Source organism: Oratosquilla oratoria, chromosome 7 (assembly GCF_046742065.1).
Source record: "Oratosquilla oratoria isolate Oo_2021 chromosome 7, ASM4674206v1, whole genome shotgun sequence".
Taxonomy (NCBI): Eukaryota; Metazoa; Arthropoda; class Malacostraca; order Stomatopoda; family Squillidae; genus Oratosquilla; species Oratosquilla oratoria.
Window position 1 is genome coordinate 23,668,208 of NC_134783.1, and position 26,384 is coordinate 23,694,591.

Here is a 26,384-nt window from a genome sequence, read left to right on the forward strand (position 1 = left end):
GCCCATCACTACCAAAGTGTTATCACAAAGCAGGATAAAACTGTCATCCATTAAATAAAGCAAATAAGACCCATATAATGGGTTGACTGAGACACGGTCAACTCTGTTAATACTGAAGGAGTAACACTCAATTGAATAGAATTGACTATTATTAACCAGAATAAAACGGTGTCACGGACTAGACTGTATTTGAGTTGATGTATCAAATCTCAGTTGTGATTTGTACAGGTTCTACAATCCAATCTAGTATGACTATTTGACATTTTAAAGGATCAATTCTGTTTCACAAGAACAAGGAAAGGTGGAGTGCAACTAATTTAATTACATAATATAAAAAATACAGACTTACAAACAAGAATCAAGGGGGTAAGTACAGGGGCACAGACAGGAGTCTCCAAGTGATGCCCACATCTTTTGCCTTTTTATACCAGAACCACATTACACCGATGCCAAAGGCAGGCGCTAATGTGTGCCTATATAAGCCTAGTCTATCACTATTTTCCTGACTTTACACAATCCATCTACTTCTTTATTGTGTGTGAAGAAGGCTTACAGAATTTTAATCATTACCTATCTAAACAAAATGGAAATATGTAAGTACATATTCGAGGATACTACTTCGTAGTATCATCTTGTTTACATGCCCTTTGACCTCTGAGGGGAGAGGACCTCAGTTTTATACTCCTCTGCCACTGGCTTGTAAATCTCCTGCACCAGTGTTGTGTGGTCTTTTGGCACCAGTGTTGTAAGGTCCTGGTGTAAAAAGGTCAAAGATGGAGGCACTGCTTGCAGACTTCCACCTGTGCCCCTGTGCTTACCCCCCTGATTCTTGTTTGTAAATTTAAAGTCATTAATTTCTATATTATCTAAATTAAACTAGTTGCACTCCACCTTTCCTTGTCCTTGTGAAACAGAATTGATCCTTTAAAAAGGCAAATAGTCATACTAGAGACCGGATTGTAGGACCTGTACAAATCATGGCCGAGATTTGATACATCAACTTAAATACAGAGTCTAGTCCGTGACAAGTGTTAAAACTTATGACTACAGTTTCCATTGCCCATGTTTCGAAAAATTAGCAACTTAATCTTATTCAATTTATTCATTTATTTATGATGAAAAGCACACTTATGTTTAAATATCTTTATACCCTTCCATTGTTTCCATTATGTGAATGAAATGTTTGTTGCTGACTACATGTTTTTCAATATATACTAAAGGCCATTTCTCCCTTATAAATAATGTATAGAAATATGTAACAATTCTGTTGGGTCCTGCTGTGGAACCACTGTCTTGCTGCATTGTCTTAGACTTGAACAGTGTGGTAGGGTACATGGATGACCATTCATCCACAAGATGCTATGATGGGAGGTGAAGACAAATAGCTTTTGGATGGGTGTATGCTTTGACTTAGCCACTGCACTTACAAGGGGAAAAAGGCCCTTTGGCATGTATGTATAGAAATTCTCAGCAATAAACATTTTCACCCTGCATGTGATGGGAGTGATGTTTCTCCCATGCATTGCCTCCTTGCTTTACAGGTAACAGTTGACTAAATGGTGGGAGGGGAGGGGAATGGGGGGTATGAAGACTTCAATCCTTCATATTAGCTCTAATCAGTATTTTTCCAACCCTGCTCCAGTCTGGTAGAAAAGTGGGGGATAAGCCAGTTGTTGTTTGTTGACAATACTAAGCTTGTGGCAGGATCAAAGGAGGGATTGAGGGAGTTAGTGAGAGTTTGGGAAGGTGTGCGAAAGAAGGAAGTTGAAAATAAATGTGGGTAAAAGTAAGGTGATGAGATGTACAAGGGGAGAGAGTGGCAGCAGACTGGAAGTGAGGATTAAGGGAGAGAGACTGGAGGAAGTGGATAGCTTTAGATACCTGGGTGCAAATATGGCGAGAAAGGGAGGAGTGGGGGTGGAGGTAGAATATAGATTGAGAGAAGCCAGTAGATGCCTTGGGGGATTAAAAAGTGATTGTATGAAGGAATGATTGTGCCAACAGCACTGCATGGGCAGAAACATGGAACATAAGGGAGGAAAAGAGGAGGAGTTTGAGATCAGGTGCCTGAGAAGTATGATAGGGGTTACTAGGCTGGATAGAGTGAGAAATAAGGTGGTGAAGAGGAGAACAGGGGTGGAATGGGAGTTGGGAGATAGGGTTGATGAAAGAGTATTGGAATGGTTTGAACACATAGAAAGAATGAGTGAAGAAAGACTAGTAAAAGAGCTGTGGAAGGCAGAGGTGGAAGGAGTGAACATGAGGGGTTGACCTAGGATGGATGGATGGGGTAAAAGGGGCACTGGGAAAGAGGGGAATGTCTGTTGAGGAAGAATGGGAGAGGATAGAAGGTAGGTGTGAATGGAGAATGGTTGTGTATGGATGATGCTGTGATGCATGAGGGGGAGTGGGAGGGGGATGGGGGTGAGGGGGTATGTATGAGAAATAGATTGACTCAGCCCAAATGGATTTCTCCCCATCTCCTTTTCTGCATGAAGGGATGGAGAGGGGGAGGGGGGTGTCGCTGATTTAATGAAGTGGCCTTGCTGTGGATGTGCTGTGTCTTGCAGTACTGCTTGACAGTGGGAGAGATGCAGGGATGACCCATCATCCAGGAGGTGCCAAGATAAGAGGGAGGGAAGAGGGCAGAGGGGAGTGGAGTATGTAGGGGATGGAATGGGTGGGAGTGGTTTCTATGCCTTTTTTTTTTTTTTGTACTTCCCTTGTAAGGGTGAAAAAGCCTTTGGTATATGTATGCTCCAGTCACCTCTTCCTTTACACAGAGAAGCCAGCACTCCACATAGCAGCTTAACAACACTGCCACCTGGTGTCTGTTCACTGAACCACACTAAATCCAATATGGCTGCCCTCAGCCAAATGACAAACAAATGAACACTAACACTTTGACTGGATTTTATGACTTTGTTTATTCTATCTGCCACCAGGTAATATTAATCATCTGAGGGCCGCCTCCTTAGCAAAATGGATGAAAACTAATGAGCCTATCTCAATCAAGCCTTTGAAAGTGCTTTATGACTTATGCCATTTATTCTAACTGCTACTACAGTGAAAGGGTAAGACTTGAATGTAACTGTGTGTTGTAAAAGAGGAAGAAATTGACTCACTGATGATTAATGTCATGAAGCTGTTTAATAGCTACTGTGCAGGTGTAAATGAAACTCTCACTCTTTTGAACAAAATCATTTGGTTGTGGCTAGAATGAAATAAGCAGTGGTAATTGAGCAATCAATATAGAGCACTGGAGAAATGGTAAAGAAAATAGTGGTTACACTAATAAGACCTAAAGTAGAGTATGCTGCAACACTTTGGGCACCTAGCACAAAAAAGAACATAAGAAAATTAGAAAAAATCCAAAGAGCAGTGACAAAAATGGCACCTACACTATCAAATTTGACATACGATCAAAGATTGGAGATATTACATCTATCAACACTGGAACAGAGAAGAGAAAGAGGTGATTTGTTGACCAATTACAGAATTATGAAAGGGATGGAAATTCTCGATAGAGATGACTTATCAACCCCTTCGTTATCGACCCGTCAACCTTATGTAAACAAACATTTCAAACCGTCCCACGAATGGCTGGAGCCTTATGTTTGTAAACACAGACACTTGCCATCACGTGGGTAGAAATAACCCAGAAACCGAGGCCTTGAGAGCCCTCAATACACACAGCTTATAACTGTGACACATGCGTGGCACGGGGAGCACGGTCGGTTCCTGTCGGGTGCACTCAGCCGTGACATGCAGGTGTCACAAAACACACATCCAGTACTCAAGGGGTTAAAATGGGACAGAAGAGAAACGAGAACACGAAAAGAAGCTAAAGAAGGACCGTTACAGAAGAAACCTGAAAAAGAATAGCTTCTCACAGAGTGATTGATGTCTGGAACAAACTAAACGGAGAAACAGTGAGTGCCAAAACTATACACGATTTTAAGAATAAACTGGATGTGGAGAGATACGAGAACAGGTCACTACTGACATAGCTCTTGTCCCGTAAAATACAACTAGGTAGGTAAATATAGTATAGATGATACTGTTATGCAAGAAAAGGAGGGGTAGGGGTGGGGTGGTAGGGGGTGCTTCTGTATATTTTGACATGAGCCTGAAGGGATTTCTCCCCTTCTTCTCTTTTTCTGCAGGAGGGGATGGAGAGGGGGGTTGTTAGTTAAGTGAAGTGGCTTTGCTGTGGATGGACTCTGTCTTGCTACATTGCTTCTGACCTTTGGCAGCGGGTGGGATACAGGAATGACCCATCATCTGTGAGGAGCTATGATAATAAGGAGGAAAGGATGGTGGAGAGGAGTGGAAAGACGAGTTGGGGGATAGGGTTGATGAAAGAGTATTGGGATGGTTTGGACATTTGGAAAAAATGAGTGAGGAAATATTGGTAAAAGAGGTGTAGAAGGCAGAGAGGGAAGGAGTGAACATGAGGGGGTGACCAAGGATATGATGGATGGATGGGGTAAAAGGGGCATCGGGAAGGAAGGGAATGTCTGTTGAGGTAAGAAGACAGAAGATAGGGGTGAATGGAGAATGGTTATGTATGGATGATGCTGTGATGCATGGGAGTAGGTGGGGGATAGGGGGTTAGGGAGTATGCGTGAACAATATTTTGATGCAGCCTGAAGGGATTTCTCCCTGTCCCCTCTTTTTCTGCATGAGGGGACGGAGAGGGGGGTCGCTGATTAAGTGAAGCGGCCTTGCTATGGATGTGCTATGTCTTGCTGTATTGCTTCTGACCCAGGGTAGTGGGCAAGATGCAGAGATGACCCATCATCTGGGAGGAGCCAAGAAAAGAGGGAGAAAGGGGTGGTGAATGGAAGTGGAGTATGTGGGGATGAAATGTGTGGGAATGGATTTATCCCTCTGACTTTGGCTACCTTCCTTGTAAGAGGGAAAAAGCCCTTAGTATATACATACATTGGGTGGGAGTAGGTGCATACCTTTGACTTGGCTACCTTCCTCATAATGGGGGGTAGCCAAGGTATATAGATAGGTAGGCAGGTACTGTTTTAGTGCTAAGTGATGACCTAGGGGTAGGCAGGTTAGTGTTATTATGAAATGTCTTGGAAGAGTTTTCTGAGCACAGGTGTGTTCATTAAAATGAAGATGTTAAATGAAATGGGTAGTGCTCTAGTATAAAGAATAAATCAATAACATGAAAATATCTAAACTAATTTTTACATTTTTATCACAGATATTGAACAAAATATAAACAATATATAGCTGATATCTTACTTAGAATGGGGCACAGTGTGTGTACCAACTGTTTTTCCAGTGACGATATCCACAACAATGAGTGTGGAGCAATAGAGGTATTGGCCAATGGTGAGTAACAGTGCAAAACGATTTCCTAATGCGATCAACTTCTTTACTTTGAAGTTGAGAGATACATTATGCACAAGTTCAAAAGTTTGTAGATCATATACAAGAAGACTAGCATACTTTTCATCGAGATCTTGTTTAATTAAACCCATAAAGGTCTGGCTAAACTGAAGACCTGGTGTAAAGAAGTTATTGTTACTTTCGTTTACTTTGACGCACAATACCGTATCAATTTTGTCAATGTTACCCATGTTGGAAACAGATTGTGTTGCATTAAGGTCCGAGTTATCATGAGCCACTTCCTTCTCATTTGGATGTTTGGGGAAACTGGCACTTGAACTCCACATTGACTTTTTGACATCATCTCGGGTCATGCTGATAATTAGGTGTTTGTCTTTATAGGTGAGGTCTGGAATCAGTTTAACTTTAAGTATCCAATGTGACTGACTCGCTATTGACTGCACTGGAAGACCTGAACTCAGGCACCACAATTTGATATATTCATCAGCTCCACCGCTCACTGCTAGATCAAGATCAATAGAAAGATCACAACAAAACACTGGTCCACTATGCATCTTCATCTTGCTCTTGAGTAGAGGAATTTCTGCATTATCTGAACTTGAACCTGAACTTTTGAGTCTGCTCACAAAATGTAGATCCCAGGCAGTTAGTATCCCGGCAAAATGCCCACACAATAGAAGTGGAGGGTCTTGTGGGTGGAATTTGATGCATGAAACAGCTTGGTCAACAGGGAAGGTCATAATTGGAATGTTCTGATCCAACTGCCAGATGTTGACATAATCTTCCTCGGACACTGAAATGGTATGATAAGGTCAATTAGCAAACAGCCAACAAGTGATGGAGTGATAAACAACTGGGAAATTATAATTACTATCATACATGAAAATACATATACTTATTGAGGGGGAAGGTTGTCATGTGAAGAAGTGGTGGGGGTACACCAGCTTTAACCCCTTCCATACGGTGCCGCACAAGTAGGCGTCATGGGGAGCGAGTGTATTCGCGAGGCTGCCATATCGGCGTCTTGATTATATTTATTGTAGTCGCCCCTCCATAATGACATTCTTTCTAATTCTTTTGTAATCGCATTTTCTATGGTTATCAAAATTCACGGGTGAAGAGAGAACGATCGATATAAGCGGTGACTATATTTTATGATGCGAGTATTATTACGACACGTCGTACGGCTGGCATTGGCTGCTGCCACCGAGATCTAAGTCCATGACGCCTACGTGTGCGGCACCGTATGGAAGGGGTTAACTGTCAGGGCCCTGCTGTAGAGGTGCTGTGTCTTGCTGCAATGCATCTGACCTGAGCAGCGAGCAGGGGACACCCACAAGGAGTTAAAGTAGAAGGGGCAACAAATAGGTTTTAGGTGTGGAATGTGTGAAAGACATGTTTTAACGCAGCTACTCCTCTTTTAAAGAGGAAGGGGTCTTTCAGGATATGTGGTTGTGGGTGTGTATGTTTATGTCATGAAGTACCTACCTGTACATAAATAACCAGCTTGGTAATCAACTGCCTTCACAGCTCTCTTGCAGTTTTGCAGATCTATAAACTTTTCTGTAAATGCAGTTCCATATTGTAGGGCTCGAAGTTGTCGGAGAGAATTGGCAAAAATTATATGCCATGCTAAGCCTTCTGCCTCGCTGCTGCTTCCTTGTGCTTCGTTCTGCTTGAAATGCTCCACATTGACTCCAAGATTCATACATTTCTTGTACCATATATTTGAATGACTTCTTATTACTCTGCAAAAGTTATGCCAGTATTAGATGGACAAAGAAGAAAGAACCAGGTCTAAGTAAATGTTATTAATATAAATTAAAGTTATTTTTTTAAGAGATGGGCCAAAGTTATATATATATATATATATATATATATATATATATATATATATATATATATATATATATATATATATATATATATATATACATACAAAAAATACCATTTCTCCTTATCAGCAGTGGCCAAGTCAAAGCATGCACCAACCTTCCACCCATCCAAAATACATTTGTTGTCTCATCTTAGCACCTCATGAGTGCAGAGTGTCATCCCTCACATTGCTTGGATCAAAGGCAATGCAACAAAACACCATTTCCACAGCAGGGCATGACAAATGGAACTGGTTTACCTTTCCTCCCTTTCATCCACTTCATTGGTTTACTGAGCAGACAAGAAGAATATCCCTTCAGACTGTGTCATTCCTTTGCTCATTTGCACCCACTCTCATTTCTTGCCCTCTCTCTTCTTTGTCTGACATATATTTCTCCTGTATCAAGTGCCCCATTCACCCCATCTATCTACCCCATTGGTCTTCTCAAGTTCACCCCATTCACTACTTTTTTTAATGCTCTTTTTGCTAGTCTTTTCTCTCTTATTCTTCCAAATGCCCTCATCACCTCTGCACTTTTTTTTTTATCAATCCTATCTGCCAGCTCTCTCCACTCCAACTCTCTGCCTCACCTCTATATTTCTCACTCTGCCCATCTTCATAATACCCACCACACTTCTTGAGCACTTCATCTTAAACACATTTATACTCTTTCTTCCAGCCTCTTTCACATTTCAAGTATTAACTCTATACAGTGCTGTGGGCACAACCATTCCCATATACAACTTTCTCTTTGCATTCACCCCCAGATGTGTTGTGTACATGTGTATTTACCTAGTTGTATCTTATGGTAAGGGTAGCTATGCTCATGGTGTCCTGTCTCTATATCTTACAGTGCCTAAATTGTTCTTAAATTTGTGTGTAAGAGGCTGGTAGATAAAGGTAGACAAGTATGGTAGATAGAGGGGTAGGTGGTGAGAATTTAATTTTATTAGTTGGATCTTTGGTAAATAATAGCTGCAAAGAAGTTGCATAATCTCACTCCTTATCTAAAGTTTATAAACAACAACTAGGGACTAGATTTTATTGCTGACGTAACAATATGTAAACTAAGCCAGTCATGCATTGATATCATGATTGCTTGAGTAAGCAGTATTGCTTAAGATGTTTGTAACAGTCTGATTAGAGAAAGGGTGGAGAAAATTTTATTGATTCATGAGAGCAAAGTCACACCCTAAGATGAGGCACTTAAATGTTAAAGTACAGATCACTAGACTGTGGAAGTCATGATCTCACAGGAAAGTGGCTTAGTAAACTGAGGATTCCAGTTAGGAATCCCTTGGTGTAAATTGACAAGCCAAGTGTAATATTGTTCGAGAAGAAACTTTTACCTTCTTTTAATTCACCCTTGTAAGAAACATTACCTACTTCCTACAGAAAGATATGGTGAATGACATTCTTATGTAAGACAGTGATGAAAAGAAAATTGAAAGTGAAAGAAGAAATACAAAACCAGAGAAGGGAACAGTAAACTGTAGTTACTACTGTGGTAACAGGGGTGATGGAAGTAACAGTTATGGCAGCGGTAGGATGAAACATGTGAATAAAAAGCACTTCCAAAGAGACAGGACTGGTACATCAAACTACATTGTGTGTGGTTTTTGCACACACTATCATTTTGTCCAGTTTGTTCCATACATCCACCATTCTGTAGGGAAAGCTGTTCTTTTTCAGGTCTCTTCTATAACTGTCCTTTTTGAGCTTCCTTCCATGTCCCCTTGTATTTCTCATATCCCAATTTAGTAAGTCTTCTCTATCAAGGAATTCCATACCTCTCATGATTCTTTAGATGGTCAACAAGTCTCTTCTTTCTCTTCTTTATTCCAGGGTCAGTAACTCTAGTTTTGACAATCTCTTTTCGTATGACAATTCTGAAAGTGTGGGGGCCATCTTTGTAGTTGCTCTTTGAATTCTTTCAATTTTCCTTATATTCTTTTTGGTATTGGGTGACCATAGTGTCACTGCATACTCTAGTCTTATCAGTATGACATATTTTCTTCACCATTTCTTCATCCAAGTAATTAAATGCCACTTTTATTGGTCTAAGCAAGTAGTAGATTTCTCCAACAATTTTATTCATCTGTTTATCAGGGGACATCCCTTTGGGTTGTAGGGTTGTATCATCCATGTATTTACCTAGTTGTACCTTACAGGAAGGGGAGTTACACTCATGGTGTCCCATCTCTGTATCTTGCCATATCTAATTTGCTTTTAAATTCTTGTATTGTTTTTGCACACACTATTGTTTTGTCTCGTATGTTCCATACACCTACCACTCTGTGGGTAAAGCTATTTCTTCAGGTCTCTTCTATAATTCTCCTTTTCAAGTTTCTATGTCCTCTTGTGTTTCTCTTATCCCAATTTAGTAAGTCCTCTCTATCAAGGACTTCCACACCTTTCATAATTCTGTATATGGTTAACAAGTCAGCTCTTTCTCTTCTTTATTCCAGAGTCAGTAGTTCAAGTTTTGACAATCTTTCTTCATATGACATTTTTGATAGTGTTGGGCCCATCTTTGTAGTTGCTCTCTGGATTCTCTCAATTTTCCTTATATTCTTTTTAGTACTGGGTGGCCATAGTGTTGCTGCATACTCCAATTTAGGTCTTATTGGTGTAACTATTATTTTCTTTACCATTTCTTCATCCAAGTAAGCAAAAGCCACTTTTATTGATCTTAGCAAGTTATAGGTTTTGCCAATAATTTTGTTTATATGTTTGTCAGGGGACATATCTTTTATGATGACCAACCCCAGGTCTTTTTCAAATTCCACTTTAATTACTTCCTTTTCACCAATTTTATATTGTCCTAATATAGCTTTATTTTACTTTTTTCCAAATTCCATTATGCTACATTTCTTAATGTTAAAGTCCACTTCCCACTTCTGACTCCATTCCTAGATCCTGTTAAGATCTTTCTGTAGTGAGTCACAGTCCATTTCCGTACTCACTACAAAGAAGCTCATGTAACATTCCACAACTTTGCCCATGTCATTCACATAGCAAACATTACTGGAGCCAATACTGATCCTTGTGGAACTCCACTAATTACTTCTTCCCAAATAGAACTCTTACCTCTGAGCACTACTCTCTTTTTCTTCCATGCAAAAAGTCCTCCATCCATTTCACTTGTTAACCTTGTGTCCCTCCTATGGTTTCCAGTTTTCTTAATAGTTTTTTGTGAGGGATTTTATCAACATTTTTTTGTAGATCTAGGAATGCACAATCAGCCCATCCATCCCTTTCTTGTATTATGTCTAGTAGTCTTGAGTAAAAACAGATCAAATTTGTGGTACATGATCTTCCCTGTCTAAATCTGAATTGTCTCAGATTTAGGATCTTGTTCTCCTCCAGATGTTTTATCCATCTACTTTTTATAACTTTTTCACAAATTTTAGCTACAGTACTTGTAAGGGAAACTCATCTGTAATTTGTTGGGTCTTCTTTATTTCCTCCTTTATAAATTGGTACAATATCAGTATTTTTCCAGTCTTCTGGTATTTTTCCTTCTTTGAGTAAGCAACTCATGTTATATATTTTGTCTGTTAATTCTTTTTTACATTCTTTTAATACCAATTTGCCATTCCATCCAGGCCGTGTGATTTCCTGACATCAAGTTTCATTATTTGATCCATTATTTCTTTCTGTGTCACTATTATCTCCCTCATGGGAGGGGGGGGGGGTCACTTCTTTCCCTTCATCCTGATGTTACATTTTTTTCTAGTGAAAACAGACTTGAAGAGTTTGCTTATGTGTGTGTGTGTGTATTTACCTTATTGTACCTTCGAGGAAGGGGAGCAATGCTCGTGGTGTTCCATCTTTGTATCTTGCAGTGTCTAGTTTGCTCTTAAGGGTCCGTCAGGGGCAATTATTCGAAAAAATCTGGTACATGAACGAATTTTAGGAAAACATTTAAAAAGAATCTCTATGATGTTGGCAACACTCCTACAAAGTTATAGAGCTGTATTTCGTTTCTATCTTTTTATACAGAATAAAATAGATAAATTATTGGCAACCTCTGGCAACCCCATTGCGTATCAAATATTCTGTATATTGGAATAGCGTTAATTTTTTCTATAGCTATTTTGTTTTTTGCTACGGAATTGTGTTTATGGAGGTATTTAGCAACTCCTCCCACAAGCGTAGATCCAGAAATAGCACACATCAGGGCATCAGTACCCATCCAAACGTCAAAATGAGGTCACGTTCTTTTGAAGCTCTCACCGTGCTTCATATTTTTGATTCCTCACTGTAATTTCTTGCGGTAATCATGGCAAGATTGACGAAAAGCCAGCGAGCAAGGAGGAAGAATGCAGTGAAGGCCCTTGTGTGCCAGATGAAGAAACGAGAAGGAAAAAAACAAACAAACGAAGAGGACAGCATCCAACAATGTTGGTTATAAAGAAGGATTTGTTGTTCCTCTTCTTGAAGAACCCTACACCCATATTCATAAGTCTGCCCTCGAAAGAAGAGACAAGAAACGAGAGGAGAAAAAAAGTGAAAAGTAAAAGTGGTAAAGTGACCAAAAGCGGGGACTATGGGGCTGGGGCCTTTTAAAAATGTCGCGCAAAATTTAAATGCCTTCTCATGTACATTTAATGTTTTTGTTCTTTTTGTTGTTATTTCTTCGGTTGTTCTTGATGGATTTTTGTCATTTTTGTTTCATTTGAAAGATAAAATTATGCTCTTTATTTCCTATATTAAAAAATAAAAGAAATTTTATTTTATTTTTTTTTCTATTTATGAAACCTGAATTTTGCAGCATCTTTGAAATGTTCAGAAAAGAAAATTCACAAAAAATCAGAGGTATAAGTTTGATCAAATGTACAATATAACAAATATTCCCCAGAATCTAAGCTTGCAATATATACCAAGCTTAATTATTTGGAAGGATTTCCATATGATTAATTACAGCTTCATTAAACTTCATTATAACTTCATTATATCTTCACTAGACTTTATATATACATGTGAGGAATACAATACCCAGGGGAATTATAGACAAATGTAAATGGTAATTATACCTAAGTTCATCAAAGAGATTCAAAAAGTTATAGGACATGCTCCCTTATAAAGCAACCTGACGGTCCCTTAAATTCGTGTATAGTTTTTGCACACACTATGGTTTTATCTAGTGTGTTCCAGATATCCATCACTGTGTGTGTGATTCACCATGGTCTTGGATCACGTGTTGGACTCGTGATCGACAGCTATTTCCTTCCTGGAACAGAGCTCAGATCTTATATATGACCGATCTATGGATAATGCTGTGACTTTTACATGCACACACACACCCCAACTCCCCGTGCATGTATGTGTATTTACCTAGTTGTATTATATGGGAAGGAGCACTATGCTCGTAGTGACCCATCTTTGTATCTTGCAATACCTAGTTTATTCTTAAATTCTTGTATGGTTCTTGCACACACTATTGTTCCATCCAATTTGTTCCAAATATCAACCACTCTGTGGAAAACTTTTTTTTTTTTTTTTTTTTTTAGTAGTAGTAAGTGGTCACTCTTCCCAACTGATGTTTTGTATTCCATTATTTTTATCCACAATTTCAGGCTCTGACATAAATATATAGTCTAGTATTGTCGGTTCTTCATTATTTCTATATCTGGTATTCTCTTTTATCCTTTGAGTCATTGTGTATCCAATGGTCATGTCCAGTAGTATGTTCCCCCAAAGGTTCTCTCCACCTTTCACTGTCATCTCCCAACATATTTCTTTAGAATTAAAGTCACCTATAATTTAATGTATGCCTTGTGTCTTCCAATATTAAAGTCACCTATAATTTAATGTATGCCTTGTGTCTTCCAACATTTTGGAATTGTCACTCTCTTGTGTATTCGGGGGGTACATATATCACTACAAATTTTCTACTTTTCATGTCACCATTTTCAACTTTTATCATAATCAATTCCACATTATTATTTCCTTCTGTAATCTTTCCCATATTTAAGCCTTAGTCAAAAACATGACTCTTCCACCCTGTTTTTCCTCTCTATTTTTAATCCAGTGATTATATAAACCTTGTCCAACACTATTTGGTGGTGGTGGACCTTTTAATTTTGTCTCCACAATTCCCACCATATCTGGTTTTTCTTCTGACAGATAATAGTTTAATTAATTTAATCCTGAAATTATGTCATCTATGTTGGTATACATTACTTTTAGTTTTTTAGTTTTTCTCCTTGTTTTTTGTTTCCTGTGTTTCCTTTTTTTTATGTACCATTTTCTCAGCCTCAAGTCCAGCACTCTCCAAAAAATCTTGTTCTTTTTGGTCTTTGTTCTTCTCTTGTTTTTTTCACTTGCTTTATTTTTAGTGTCTTTTCTCTCTCTTTTTCCTCATCATTCATTTCCTTTTTTTTTTATCCATATATTTTGTAATTTTCACTTTTTGCCAATTTTGCTCTTTTTGTTAGTATTTCTACCACCATTATTTGAGACCTTAGTTTAATTTTTAGAGGTCTATTTTTTTTTTCTTTAGAGTATAGTCCCATTCTATGCACTTCTATTTCTTTTTCCATCTCTTGTCCCTCCTTTTGTATCTCTTTTAGAATTTCCTTTGCTATTTCTCTCTTCTTTTTCTCTTAAATATCTAGCTACATTGTGTTTTTCTTCAATACCATATACTACTATACACTTTTTTTTTTTTATCAACTGCCCCTGACTCAATTTTCTTTCTCTTTAATTACTCTAATGACTGTTTCCGTTGCCTTTTCTTCCACTTGTTATTGTACAATTTCTTTGAAAGCTAATTTTTGGTTTTCCTGATCTACTTTCCATTGATTTTTTATTTCTAGGAGATCTGTCTCTTTTATGGTATCTTCAATTTTCTTGGTCACCGCTTGTATCTGTTCTTTTACTTCTCTTTTCAAAGCCTCATTTTTGTATCTTCATTTTTCATACTTTCATTTTCATTTTGAACTATGATTAATTCATTTTTCAGGCCATTAAACTCTCTGTTAGTTTCAGCATTCAGTTTTTTTAACTCGTTTATTTCTCTATACATTGCCCTGTATTCTGCTTTTAGGTCTATGATTTAATTTATTAGTTCTGTAATTTCTTCATTTCATACAATTGTTTGTGTCATTTTGACAATTGGAAATAAACTCATCAGGTGGGATTCGAACCCCCGCCAGAGCGGAATGCTTCATATAAAGCGAGGGTCAGTGTAGTACAGGCGGTACAGTTCTCACTTTACATGAAGCATTTTGCTCTGGCGGGGGTTCGAATCCCAGCAGATGAGTTTATTTCATACAATATTTTTATACCTTATCTCCCTTTCTAAATCTGTACCTTTACCTAGTATTCTACCTTCTCTTGTAAACCCTGAAAATCCATAATTCTCATCATACCTTTGATTACACGGAGGCATTTCCATGCTGCAGCTTTTTTTTTGGGATGACACCTAATAGTGATTCAACCCTGCTCACATCTACTCTTCCTTTAGTTGGTTTACCTTATTTTTGTCTGCCTTCACCATCCTCTATTTTAAGTTATTTTCATTCAGTGAATTAACTCTAATAAACCATTTCGGTCATTTGAGTGTTATGCAAAACTCTCCCCTTCCCATACAATACCAGACTAGGTGTTTCCTCCAACTTAGCAAAAGAGCGCTTCACTCCAGAGCTTGTTCCAGACATCCGCTCCAGACGGAGGTTCCTGTGTGTATGTATTTACCTAGTTGTATTTTACGGGAAGGGGAGCTATGCTTGTGGTGTCCCATCTTCATATCTTGTTTTATCTAGACTGTTTTTAAATTCGTGTATCCTTTTTGCACACACCACATTCTCATCTAACTTGTTCCAAACGTCTATTACCCTGTGGGGAAAGCTGTTCTTTTTCAGGTCTCTTCTATAACTGTCTTGATTTTCTTTCTGTGTCCTCTGGTACTTCAACTATCCCATTTTATTAGATCCTCTCTATCAATAGTTTCTACACCTTTCATGATTCTATAAATAGTTATCAAGTCTCCTCTCTCTCTTCTTTGCTCTAATGTCTGTAGCTCAAGTTTTGCTAGTCTCTCTTCATATGATAGTTCTGAGAGTGTTGGTGCCAATTTTGTAATTGCTCTTTGTATTCTTTCAAGTTTTGTTATACATTCTTTTGTACTTGGTGACCACGTCATCGCTGCATACTCCAATCTTGGTCTTATCAAATTGACTAGTATTTTCTTCACCATTTCTTTGTCCAGGTAAGTAAATGTCACTTTGATTGTTCTTATTGAATTATAAGTTTCTCCAAAAAATTTTGTTTATATGTTTCTCAGGGGACATATTATTCATAATAATGACTCCCAGGTCCTCATTTTCTACTTTTTTAATTTCTTCCTCTCCCAATTTATATGATCCCACTATTCTTTTTTTGCTTTTTCCAAATTCCATTATACTACACTTCTTAATATTGAATTCATCTCCCACTTCCTACTCCATTCCCATACTTTATTGAGATCACTCTGTAGTGACAATCTTCAGTGTTCACTTTTTTCAACAATTTTGCATCATCCGCAAAGAAGCTCATATAACTTTCAATTCCTTTATCCATATCATTAATATGTATAGCAAACATTATTGGGGCCAGAACTGTTCCTTGTGGAACTCCACTAACCACTTCATCCCAATTAGAGTGTTTGTCTCTTATCACCACTCTCATTTTTCTTTCATGTAAGAAGTCTTCCATCCACTTCAGCAGTTTGCCCTGTATTCCTCCTGCAGTTTCTAATTTCTTTAGCAACTTCTTATGTGGCACCTTATCAAAAGCTTTTTTCAGGTCTAGAAATGCACAATCAGCCCATGCATCTCTTTCTTGTATTACAGCTATTAGCCCTGAATAGAAACACATTAAGTTTGTGATGCATGATCGTACTTGTCTTAATCCATATTGCCTTGGATTTAGTACATTGTTTTTTTCCAAATGCCTTACCCATCTAATTTTGATAATTCTTTCACAAATTTTAGCTATTGTAATTGTAAGAGAGACCGGTCTATAGTTAGCAGGGTCTTCCTTGTTTCTCCCTTTATATATTGGTACTATATTTGCTCTTCCAATTTTCTGGAACTTTCCTTCTTTCAATGAACTGTTTATTAGACTATGTATTTTGTCTGTTAGTTCATTCCTGCATTCTCTCAAAATCTAGTTTGCCATTTCATCTGGTCCATGCGATTTTCTGACATTGAGATTATTCAAGTGATTCATTATTTCATTCCTTGTTACTTCTATCTCTTTCATAGGGGGGACTTTCTCCTCCCACTCGATATCTCTAGGTTGTATGTTTCCCCTCGTAAACACCGATTCAAAATGCTTGTTCATAATTTCTGCCATTTCTATTTCCTCTGTGTATTCAACTCCTCCTTGTCGTAGTTTCTCTAATTCTTGTTTGTTTTTCAATTTGTTGTTTACAAATCTATAAAATAGTTTTGGTTGATCTTTACATTTTTCTATGACATCTTTTTTTGTATTTTCTCTTTTCTTCTCTGCACACTTGTACATATTCATTTCTATAACTAGTATATATTTTCCATTTTTCAGGCCTTTTGTATTTTTTCCATTTTATCCAAGCTTTACCCCTTTTGTCTTTTAACTCCCTACATCTTTTGCTGTACCAACGCTTTACATATTCTTTTTCTTGCTTTTGTCTTGGAACATACTTTTCCACTCTTTAATTTTTTTGGTCAAAATATTCCATTTCTCTTCTACTATTATTTCCTCCTTGTGTATTCTTTCCCAGTCTGCTTTTTGAAAGAGTTATCTTATTTTATCAAAATTTGTTTTTTCATACATCAATCTTCCCTTTCTAATTTTTTTTTTTTTTTTTATGTATTTTTCCTCATTTAGTTCCAGTTCAACCAATATGTGGTCACTTTTACTTATTGGTGTCTTATATTCAGTCTTGTCCACTATTTCGGGTTCTGATGTGATTAACCCAAATTTGACGGGCCTGAGATGTTGTTGACGCATCTCACTCTCGGACGTCTTATCTACTTAACTTCCGCGCATAGCGGGGTTTCTGTATAAGGCCAGGGCCCTTCAGATTCACGAACATGTATTATTTATTATTATGTGTTGTGATGTGTTCATATGAGAATAAAATTTGTAAGACATCCTAAATTTATGTAAGCTTGAGTTTGGTTGCTTATATTACTAAGAGAAGCTTCAACTACCTTGTTTTTTTTATTTTATTTATGTATATCAGGTTCCATCCTTTACATATATGTTTATGTAATAAAAATAGTGATCACAAAATAATTTTTATTGAATTTACAAAAAGGAAAATAATAAAATTAGAAGCACCACATATATGCGGCAGCCCGTCCTCTGGTCCACTGGTGGTCAGTCTAGAAGACATGTCTGTGTTCTGCGTAGTTATTGAAGCACTTCCCTGGGCAGAAACCTAACTTACACTTGGCACACCAGTAGAAGGAGTCTTTTCTTGTCCCACTTTCTAAGCGACACTGGCGACAGCGTTTTCTTTTCTTGTCTGGGACTTCAGTCAAAAGATGACCTGGTCGTACACCTATAACTCCTGGTCCTGGTGATGGTGAGCGGCATCTGGTGTGATGAGGTTGAATAAGGTCTTCTATCAGCTCCAGCCTGTCATCCAGATGTGATTTGGTGCTTCCAAGTGCCCGGTGAATGAGATGAGTGTTCACAATGGCAGTGTCCAGCAGATGAAAAAATAACTTTATGTACCACTTGTTGGTTTTTCGCGGTACAGGGTACGATTGTGCCATTTGATCAGACAAGTCCACTCCTTTCATTCCTAGATTATAATCTAGGATGGCTTGTGGCTTGTGGCGTACCTCTCCCCTCCTGTTGGGTGGAAGGGGTTCCATGTTGTCTCTGTGCATTGTTGAGAGGATGTTTACTCTCCTCTTGTCCATCCAGGATATACATATCATGCCTGTAGCTGTTGACCGTGATGTTATCTCTCCTTTCTTCTTTACTACCATATCTTTTGGCATGAACTTTCTATTCATCCTTACTGTGCCAGCCACATTTGTTCGCCTTGCCTGGAGGTAGTGAAAAAGTTGTGGTGACGAATACCAATTGTCCACATACAAGTCGTATCCTTTGTCCATCATGTCAGCCTTCGTCATCAGATCAACAACTGCCCTCATAGCCACTGGATCATTTCCTGGTTCCTTCCCCATATAAACCTTGAAAGCTATGGTGTAGCCAGCAGCAGGACCATCACTGCAGCACAACTTGTATACCTTCAGACCAAACCGTGACCGCTTTGAGGGATTATACTGGACAGCATGATGTCTGCCACGATATGCCAAGAGACTCTCATCGACTGTCACAATTTTGGGGGATGTATAAACAGTCTTGAAGGTGAAGTCAAACATATCAATGATGTGCCTTAGCTTCCACAACTTGTCATTGTCCTTCTGAGGATCCATATTATTGGAGAAATGCATATTTGATGCAATCATGGAGTATCGGTCCCTACTCATGGTCTCACCAAATATTTCGGAGTGCAGAAGTTTGCTTTTTGACCAGAAGTGCTGTGCATGCGGACGATTCTGCACTCCCATGAGAAGACGGAGACCTATGAAGGCCTTCATCTCAGTCTCGTCCACAGGTGTCCAAGGCTTCGAATGGGCATAGGCTTTGGGTGGGTTCTGGCTGGCATATGTGTTTGTCTCCTCAGCAAATCTTTCCCACATTTCAGGAGGGAATAAAGAGGAAAATACATCAGACACAGTGGAGTATCCATCCAGATCTTCATTCTGTACTCCTGGAGAACCAGAGAAAGCAAATCTCCTTGGTACGTTATTTTTCTTCTTCCACTGGAAACCAGATGTACCTGGTGCATTCCTGTCGTGCTCCTTCCTCACCACATTGGCTAGCGGCTCGTCCGAGTCTATTGATGAATCATGTATATTTACATAATCCAATTCTCCCCATTCTTCATCACTGCCCTCACTTGAGCTGTCCACGTCCTCAGGATCCCAGTCAGAATCGCCTACTTGTTGTTGTGTACCCGAAGTAGAGGGTACAGGTTGTTGTGTACCCGATGGTACAAGTTGTGTTCCACTTGCAGATGGAATGGCACGCCTTTTGGGTGATGGAGCAAGAGGTGCAGGGTCATCTTCGTCAGAGGATGATATACGCAAAGGGCGAGACTTGGAAGTAGGCCTTCTATGACTCGTAGGTCGAGAAGTTGAACGTAGAGAGGTTGAGGGCTGGCGAGGCATGTTAGCAGTTCAGAGGCCTGGCGAGAAACGACTTCAACCGGCTGAGTCTCGCCTTATATATAGCTCTATGGCCAATCATAGATAGCCAAGTGTAACATAATTTATTATCCAATCTCAGATCGTCTTATAAAATAATACATTTCAAATAAACCATTCAGAATGCGCCAATTCGGTGACATCATTCACCCCTCACCTCTATGGCCAATCATAGATAGTGTAACATAATTTATTATCCAATCTCAGATCGTCTTATAAGATAATATATTTCAAATAAACCAATCAGAATGCGCCAATTCGGTGACATCATTCACCCCTCACCTCTATGGCCAATCATAGATAGCCAAGTGTAACATAATTTATTATCCAATCTCAGATCGTCTTATAAAATAATACATTTCAAATAAACCAATCAGAATGCGCCAATTCGGTGACATCATTCACCCCTCACCTCTATGGTCAATCATAGATAGTGTAACATAATTTATTATCCAATCTCAGATCGTCTTATAAGATAATATATTTCAAATAAACCAATCAGAATGCGCCAATTCGGTGACATCATTCACCCCCCCTTGAGTAGGGGGGTATTGGAGTAATGAGGCGAAACTAATTATCCCCCCAGTCCCCCTCCCCTCTTACTTCAAATGGTAAACAAAGAACCTCTGGCCTTATAGGATAAAAAGACGCACATATGCTGAGGACCGAGAACAAGAGACAACACCGCATTTGTGCGTTCCCCGTGAATTTGGAACGTGGCTATGTAACGCATATATGCTGACACCCGATATCTTCAGAAATTTGCAAGTACCACATATATGCTGACCCCGAAATCTTGGAACAAAAGTGATTGCCGCACATGTGCGGCACCTGGGCAATTTGGGTTAATAGGTCCAGTCTCCATGGTTCTTCATTTCTATACCTAGTATTCTCTTGTATCCATTGCATCATTGTATGTTCTATAATCATGTCAAGTAGTACATTTCCCTATAGGTTGTCTCCACCCTTCACTGTCATCTCTTCCCAGCAGATTTCTTTACAATTAAAGTCACCCATTCTATTCTTCCTCCATCTTCCATTATCTTATTTAGTGTTATTCTTGTGTCTTCTAACATATTTTTGTGTTCTTTCTCTTCCCACGAAGCCATTTTAGGAGGCACATAATTTACTACAAACTTTCTGCTCTTCCCATCCTTGTCCTCCACTTCCATCAAAATCGTCTTTACTCTTTTCTTTCCATATGTGACATTCCTCACATTTATATCCTTCTTAGTCAGGAACATAACTCCACCCCCTTGTTTTACCTCTCTGTTTCTAATCCAATAATTACATGCACCATGTCCTACACTGTTGGGTGGTAGTGGACCTTTCAATTTTGTCTCCACTATTCCCATTATGTCCGGTTCTTTTTCCTTCAGGTAATCATTCAGTTTGTTCAAGCCTGTTATCAAGCCATCTATATTTGTGTAAGACACTTTTAATTTTCTGCTACTTCCATTGGGTTTTCTGTTTCCCTTCTGTTTTTCTCTGCTATGAACCATTTTCTCACTTTCCTATTCACTACTCTCCAATAGAATTTCTCTTTTTCTGACTCTGTTCTTTTCTCGTTTTTTTTTCATTAGCTTCTAGTCTTTTTGTTTTCTCATCCTCTCTTTCCTCTTTATTCATTTCTCTTTTTATCCATACCTGTTTATATTGATCACTGTCGGCTAGTTTCCTTGTTTTTGCTAAGATATTCTGTGCTGTCGTTTGTGACCTGAATTTAGCCTTAATTGGTCTGGTCTTATCTGTATTGTATTTCTCTAGTCTATATATTTCTTCTATCTGTTTCCCTGTTTCTGGTTCATCTTCTTGAATTACTTCTAATATCTTATTTACTTTTTCCTTTTTCTCTTTTATTCTTGTAGTCCTATTTAGATTATACTTCTCTTCCATCCCTAATATAATTATACATTTCTTTTTATCTGCTGTCTCTTACTATATTCTCCTTCTCCCTCATCACTTTAATAACCTTGTCCTTAGTTTGTTCATCTGCTGTTTCACTATATCTCTAAATTAAATCTTATTGTGCTCTTGTACTTTTTTCCAACCACTTGCCTCTTTTGCTATGGTCTCTTTATTCTATTCATTATTCCTCTTTAATTCCTCATTCTCATCCTTTACTTCTCTTAACTGTCTTTTTAATTCTTCTATTTCTTTAGTTAGGCTTTGATTCTCCTTCTTTAGTTCTTCCAGTTTATCAACTCTTTGGCTAACTTGTGTTAATTGGTTAAACCTAACCTCCCATGCTTCGTTCATTTTTGTTAGTTTCTCCTCTAGTTTTACTAGTCAGAGGGAGGTTGTCACCTCCTCCCTCATTAAATCCATAAAAGCAGTTATCTTCTCCTTTCATTGATCTGCTATTATCTATATTTCTGCTTTTGACACTTCTGCTTCCTTGTTCTTCCTCGTCTGTGTGTTCTGTACCCCTTTTGTTTATACCCCTTTTAACATTCGGGGCCCATTTGTCCCCTTCCTCATTTCCTTCCATTTTCCTCAGTAATCCCTCTCTTTCACTTTTTTCTTCACCTTCCCACTACACCACGAGCTTTTCCCTTTCCTATTAATACAGCAAAGGTACTCCCTCCTTGTTGAGATCGATGAAACTTGAAGTTTTCCTGGAGTTCCAAACTTCGTTGTCACTTCAACCGACGTGTATTTACCTAGTTGTATTTTGCAGGAAGGGGAGCTATGCTTGTGATGTCCCGCCTTTGTATATCGCAGTGTCTAGTGTCTGTGTATGTGTGCATGTGTGCATGCATGTGCTCAGGCCACAATCCTCCTTAACCTCTTCAATACAAGTCATATTCTCATGGGTAGCATCAACTGCTTGATGTTCGATGATGCATCCCAATACTTGCATTACAGTATATAAAGTTACAGCTGTATTACTCTATCTCTTTCTTTCTGAATATTAATAGCCACAGAAAATATGATCAAGCCAGTTCACAGAATATGGAGGTCACTCAGCTACAACTACAAAATAAATATAATCATGACACTGATGCAGGCATCCTCATATACCCACTCATGCTTCATAACACCTACATAGGCATCATCATATGGAAGGGGTTAAAGACAGATGGCCAAGTTGAAACATATACCCACCCACCCACATAATCCTCCTTAAACAGGGGTGGCTAAGTCAAAACATATACCCTATCTATCTATATACCAAGGGCCTCTTCCTCCTTATAAAGGAGGTAGTTAGCTAAGGCAGTCTTCCTTATAAGGGGGAAGATGCCCTTGAAAAACATATACTCACAACCCAAAACACTCACCCATCACTACCTTAAGGATAGAATGTCACTTTCCCTCACCACATTCCCTGGGTCAAATGCAATACAGCAAGGCATAGTACCTCCATCAAAGAGCCCCCATTGCTTCAACACATAGCAGCATCCCCCCAACCCCAACCCAATAATCCACAGACCAGATACAAATAACATCCCTTTGGGTCGTATTATCTGCTCAAAAATTCCCTCAACACATTTCTACATTTTGCATTTTCTTTTCGTTGCTCTATTGACATACCCCCATCCATCCATGTTATTATAGGTCTCCCTCACAATCCCACTCCAATTACATCTGCATTCACCTAGACATGCTGGGGAGAACAATTAGTATAAAAAGTATATGATTACCTAATGGTTGGTGATATTCACTTTGTGATGCCTCAGTATATTGCCTTAAAAGTAACTACAATCTGCACTGATGAAAACAAACCTTAACCAAGTTTTTGAGACCTGGGAGGCTTTGAGTAAACTTGGGCCATCAACCCATCCAAGCACCGTTGCTTGGAGCTCTGGGGGTAAAAGTGTCAAGAGGTCAGGGGTGTCTGTGTGGTCTAAGAAAGTTTTGATCCGCCAACGGGTGTACCTGCAAAATAAATACAACATATTAGAATGGATGATACAGAAGATAGGGTGAGTGGAGAATGGTTGTGCATGGATGGGAGTGGATGGGGGAGGGGGGCTGAGAAAGTATGTGTGATGATATATTTTGGTGCAGCCTGAAGAGATTTCTCCCAGTCTTCTCTTTTTCTGCATGAGGTGATAGAGGGGGGGTGGTTTTTTGCCAATTAAATGAAGTGGCCTTGCTATAGATTTGCTGTCTTACTGCACTGATTCTGACTCTGGGCAGTGGGCAAGATACAGGGATGACCTGTCATCCAGGAGGACCCAAGAAAAGAAGGAGAGAAGGGTGATGAATGGGAGTGGAGTACGTGAGGATAAAATGGGTGGGAATGGATTTAGGCTTTTGACCTTAGCTACCTCCCTTGTAAGAGATATATGTATGTATGTATTGAGATCTGAATGTACAGAAGCTGCAGTGAAATATTTTTTCTATTTATATTTAAAAGAAATACAGTACTGTAGATAAAATGGAAACAAATGGGTAAGAGATGGGAGTGGGATGAATGCCTAGGCTGGCTACATCCTTTATAGGGGGGAAGAGGTATTTGTTGTATAGACAGATTATCTATGCAGAAACTGTTTACCAAATATCATCCAATTCTCCAAAAATTTAAATCTAGTGATGTCAAATTGGAATCCTATTATGAGAAAAATAGTTAAACATATAATCTCAGGGTAAAAAAAAATAAAACCTATGCTTCTAGTTCTCAATACCAAGGAGTATATGGTACTACATTAGGTGATAAATGTATGCATTTAAAAAATTCAACATGGAACCAACAATGGTACCTGCCAGTGCTGATTCTGCAAGATGGATGTCATTTCTTCGTAATAATATCTTTAATTCTATCTGTATGGAGTTTTGGTGGTAAAAGTGTTTTGTCCAAATATTTCCATTCTTCAAGGTATGTATGGGGGACGGAGAGAGGGGTCACCGATTAAGTGAAGCAGCCTTGCTGTGGATGTGTCTTAGTACATTGCTTCTGACCCAGACCAGTGGGTGGGATATAGAGATGACCTGTCATCCAGGAGGAGCTAAGATGAGAGGGAGGAAAGGGTGGTAGATGGGAGTGGAATGGGTGGGAGTAGGTATTTGCCTTTTGACTTGGCTACTTCACTTATAAAGGGAAAAAAGCCTTTAGTATATAGATAAGTAGTGTACACCAAATCATATTGTATCTTTATTCAAGGAAGCTTGCTGACCAAGCAGATTAGAGCATTGTTACTTGTGCTAAAGGTTGAGGGGATGGTGGTTCAAACCCTATTACCAGCAAAGTTGAACTAAGGGCATAGTTCATTAAATTCCATGTTACTAATTCCTCTGTAAGGGGCACCATTCTAGCCTCCTGATAGGGAGCAGTTTGTAATGTTAAACCATATAATCATCATCATCTTTTTTTGAGAGATCTGATGGGTACACAAAGTTATATCATAACTAGTGTTTAAGAAGACTTGATGCTTGTGTAGAACTGTTTTTAGGGCCCAAAAACTGCTGTAGGGCTAAGGAGAGACATCAGAGAGAATCATCTCCCTCTCACCTGTCTTCAAAACCTGTCAACACCCTTCAGACCAGCTCCAGGAACTAGCTGAACCCCTCAGAGTTAAAAATCTCATTCAGCACCACATACCCCTTCGAGAGAATTCAAAACTATGCTACATTCCCGCATACAGAATGACACACAGTAAATGCATGACTGTAGATGACCTAATCCAACACATGATTATTCAAGACATCATTGAAACATCAGTCAGTGAATAGAATTTCCCTCTGTTGTCCCTAAACATGATGGTTCCTTCCACCCAGTAGTAGACTTCAGGGAATTAAATAAACTATATCAGATAGATACTCCATCCCTGTGTTGTAAGTCCTCTTACACTCTGTGAAAGCAATGTAGTGTTCATGACCTTGGACCTTATGTTAGGATATTTCCAGATTCCCTTTACTCCAGAGGCTAGACACCTGACAGCCTTCAGTACCCCCACAGGACACTATCACTTCAAACAGCTAGCCATGGGTCTTGTTTCAGTTCCTTCAGTGTTTACATGACTTTTGCACACAGTCCTTGCAGGTTTATGTACCTTGATGATGTGATTATCACTTCAAAATTGGTTAGTGAACACTCACAACTAGCAAAAAGCAGGCCTCAAAATGAGGCTTAAAAAGTGCACCTTCCTTCAGAAAGAATTATGCTTCTTAGGGTATGTCCTTAATTCACAAAGAATTTTAACATCACAGGACAAGGTCAAGGCAGTCATTGATTTTCCACACCCTATTTCTATTGACCACATATGTTCATTCCTTGGACTGTCAGGATTTTACAGGAAATGCATTCAAGGTTACACTGGTAGAGTATCACCATTATTTTTCTATTTAAGAAGGACACCCCTTTCATTTGGACACCTGACCAAGAGACAGCCTTTAATGACTCAAAGAGAGCCTCAACTATGGCACCTGTCCTTGCTTTCCCAAACCACAAGCTTCCTCTTACAATATGCATAGATGCATCATACACTGGACTTAGTGCAGTTCTCATGCAACAACACAAAACTCAGGCCAATTGCCTATGCTAGCTGCACACTCAACATGAACAAAATTACTCAGTCACAGACACAAAAGCATTAGCTGTAGTATACGCCCTCAAACACTTCAAAGAGATCATCCTTGGTTTTGACATAAATATCTACATGGACCATCAACCAATATTACACCTCTTCAAAGGAAAGAATCTATCAGGAAAACTTGCCTGCTGGTTCATCATACAGGAATTCATGCCACCTTTCACTTTGTTCAGAGTACAGTGAACCTAGTAGCAGATGATTTCAGTGGCCATATTGTGATCATTACTCAAAATCTCATTTCAGTAACTCATATGCAAGTGTGCAAAGATCAAACCCTTTTTGAAAATGTGTTATATACTTCCTCAAATCTGCAGAAACAACTGATACATATGATTTCCC

The 26,384-nt window shown here is 38.8% G+C and overlaps 1 protein-coding gene across 2 annotated transcripts in view; it reads right to left on the minus strand.

Moving 5' to 3' along the window:
- The window catches only part of LOC143027004 (uncharacterized), a 40,652-nt gene that overhangs the window by 7,934 nt on the left and 6,334 nt on the right, over positions 1-26,384 (minus strand). For both annotated transcript variants that reach the window (XM_076187825.1, XM_076187827.1), the window contains exons 3-5: positions 23,236-23,388; positions 6,862-7,121; positions 5,266-6,166 (exon numbers count right to left, since the gene is read on the minus strand). In XM_076187825.1, coding sequence (XP_076043940.1) covers positions 5,266-6,166; positions 6,862-7,121; positions 23,236-23,388 — 1,314 coding nt within the window. The remainder of the gene's footprint in view (positions 1-5,265; positions 6,167-6,861; positions 7,122-23,235; positions 23,389-26,384) is intronic.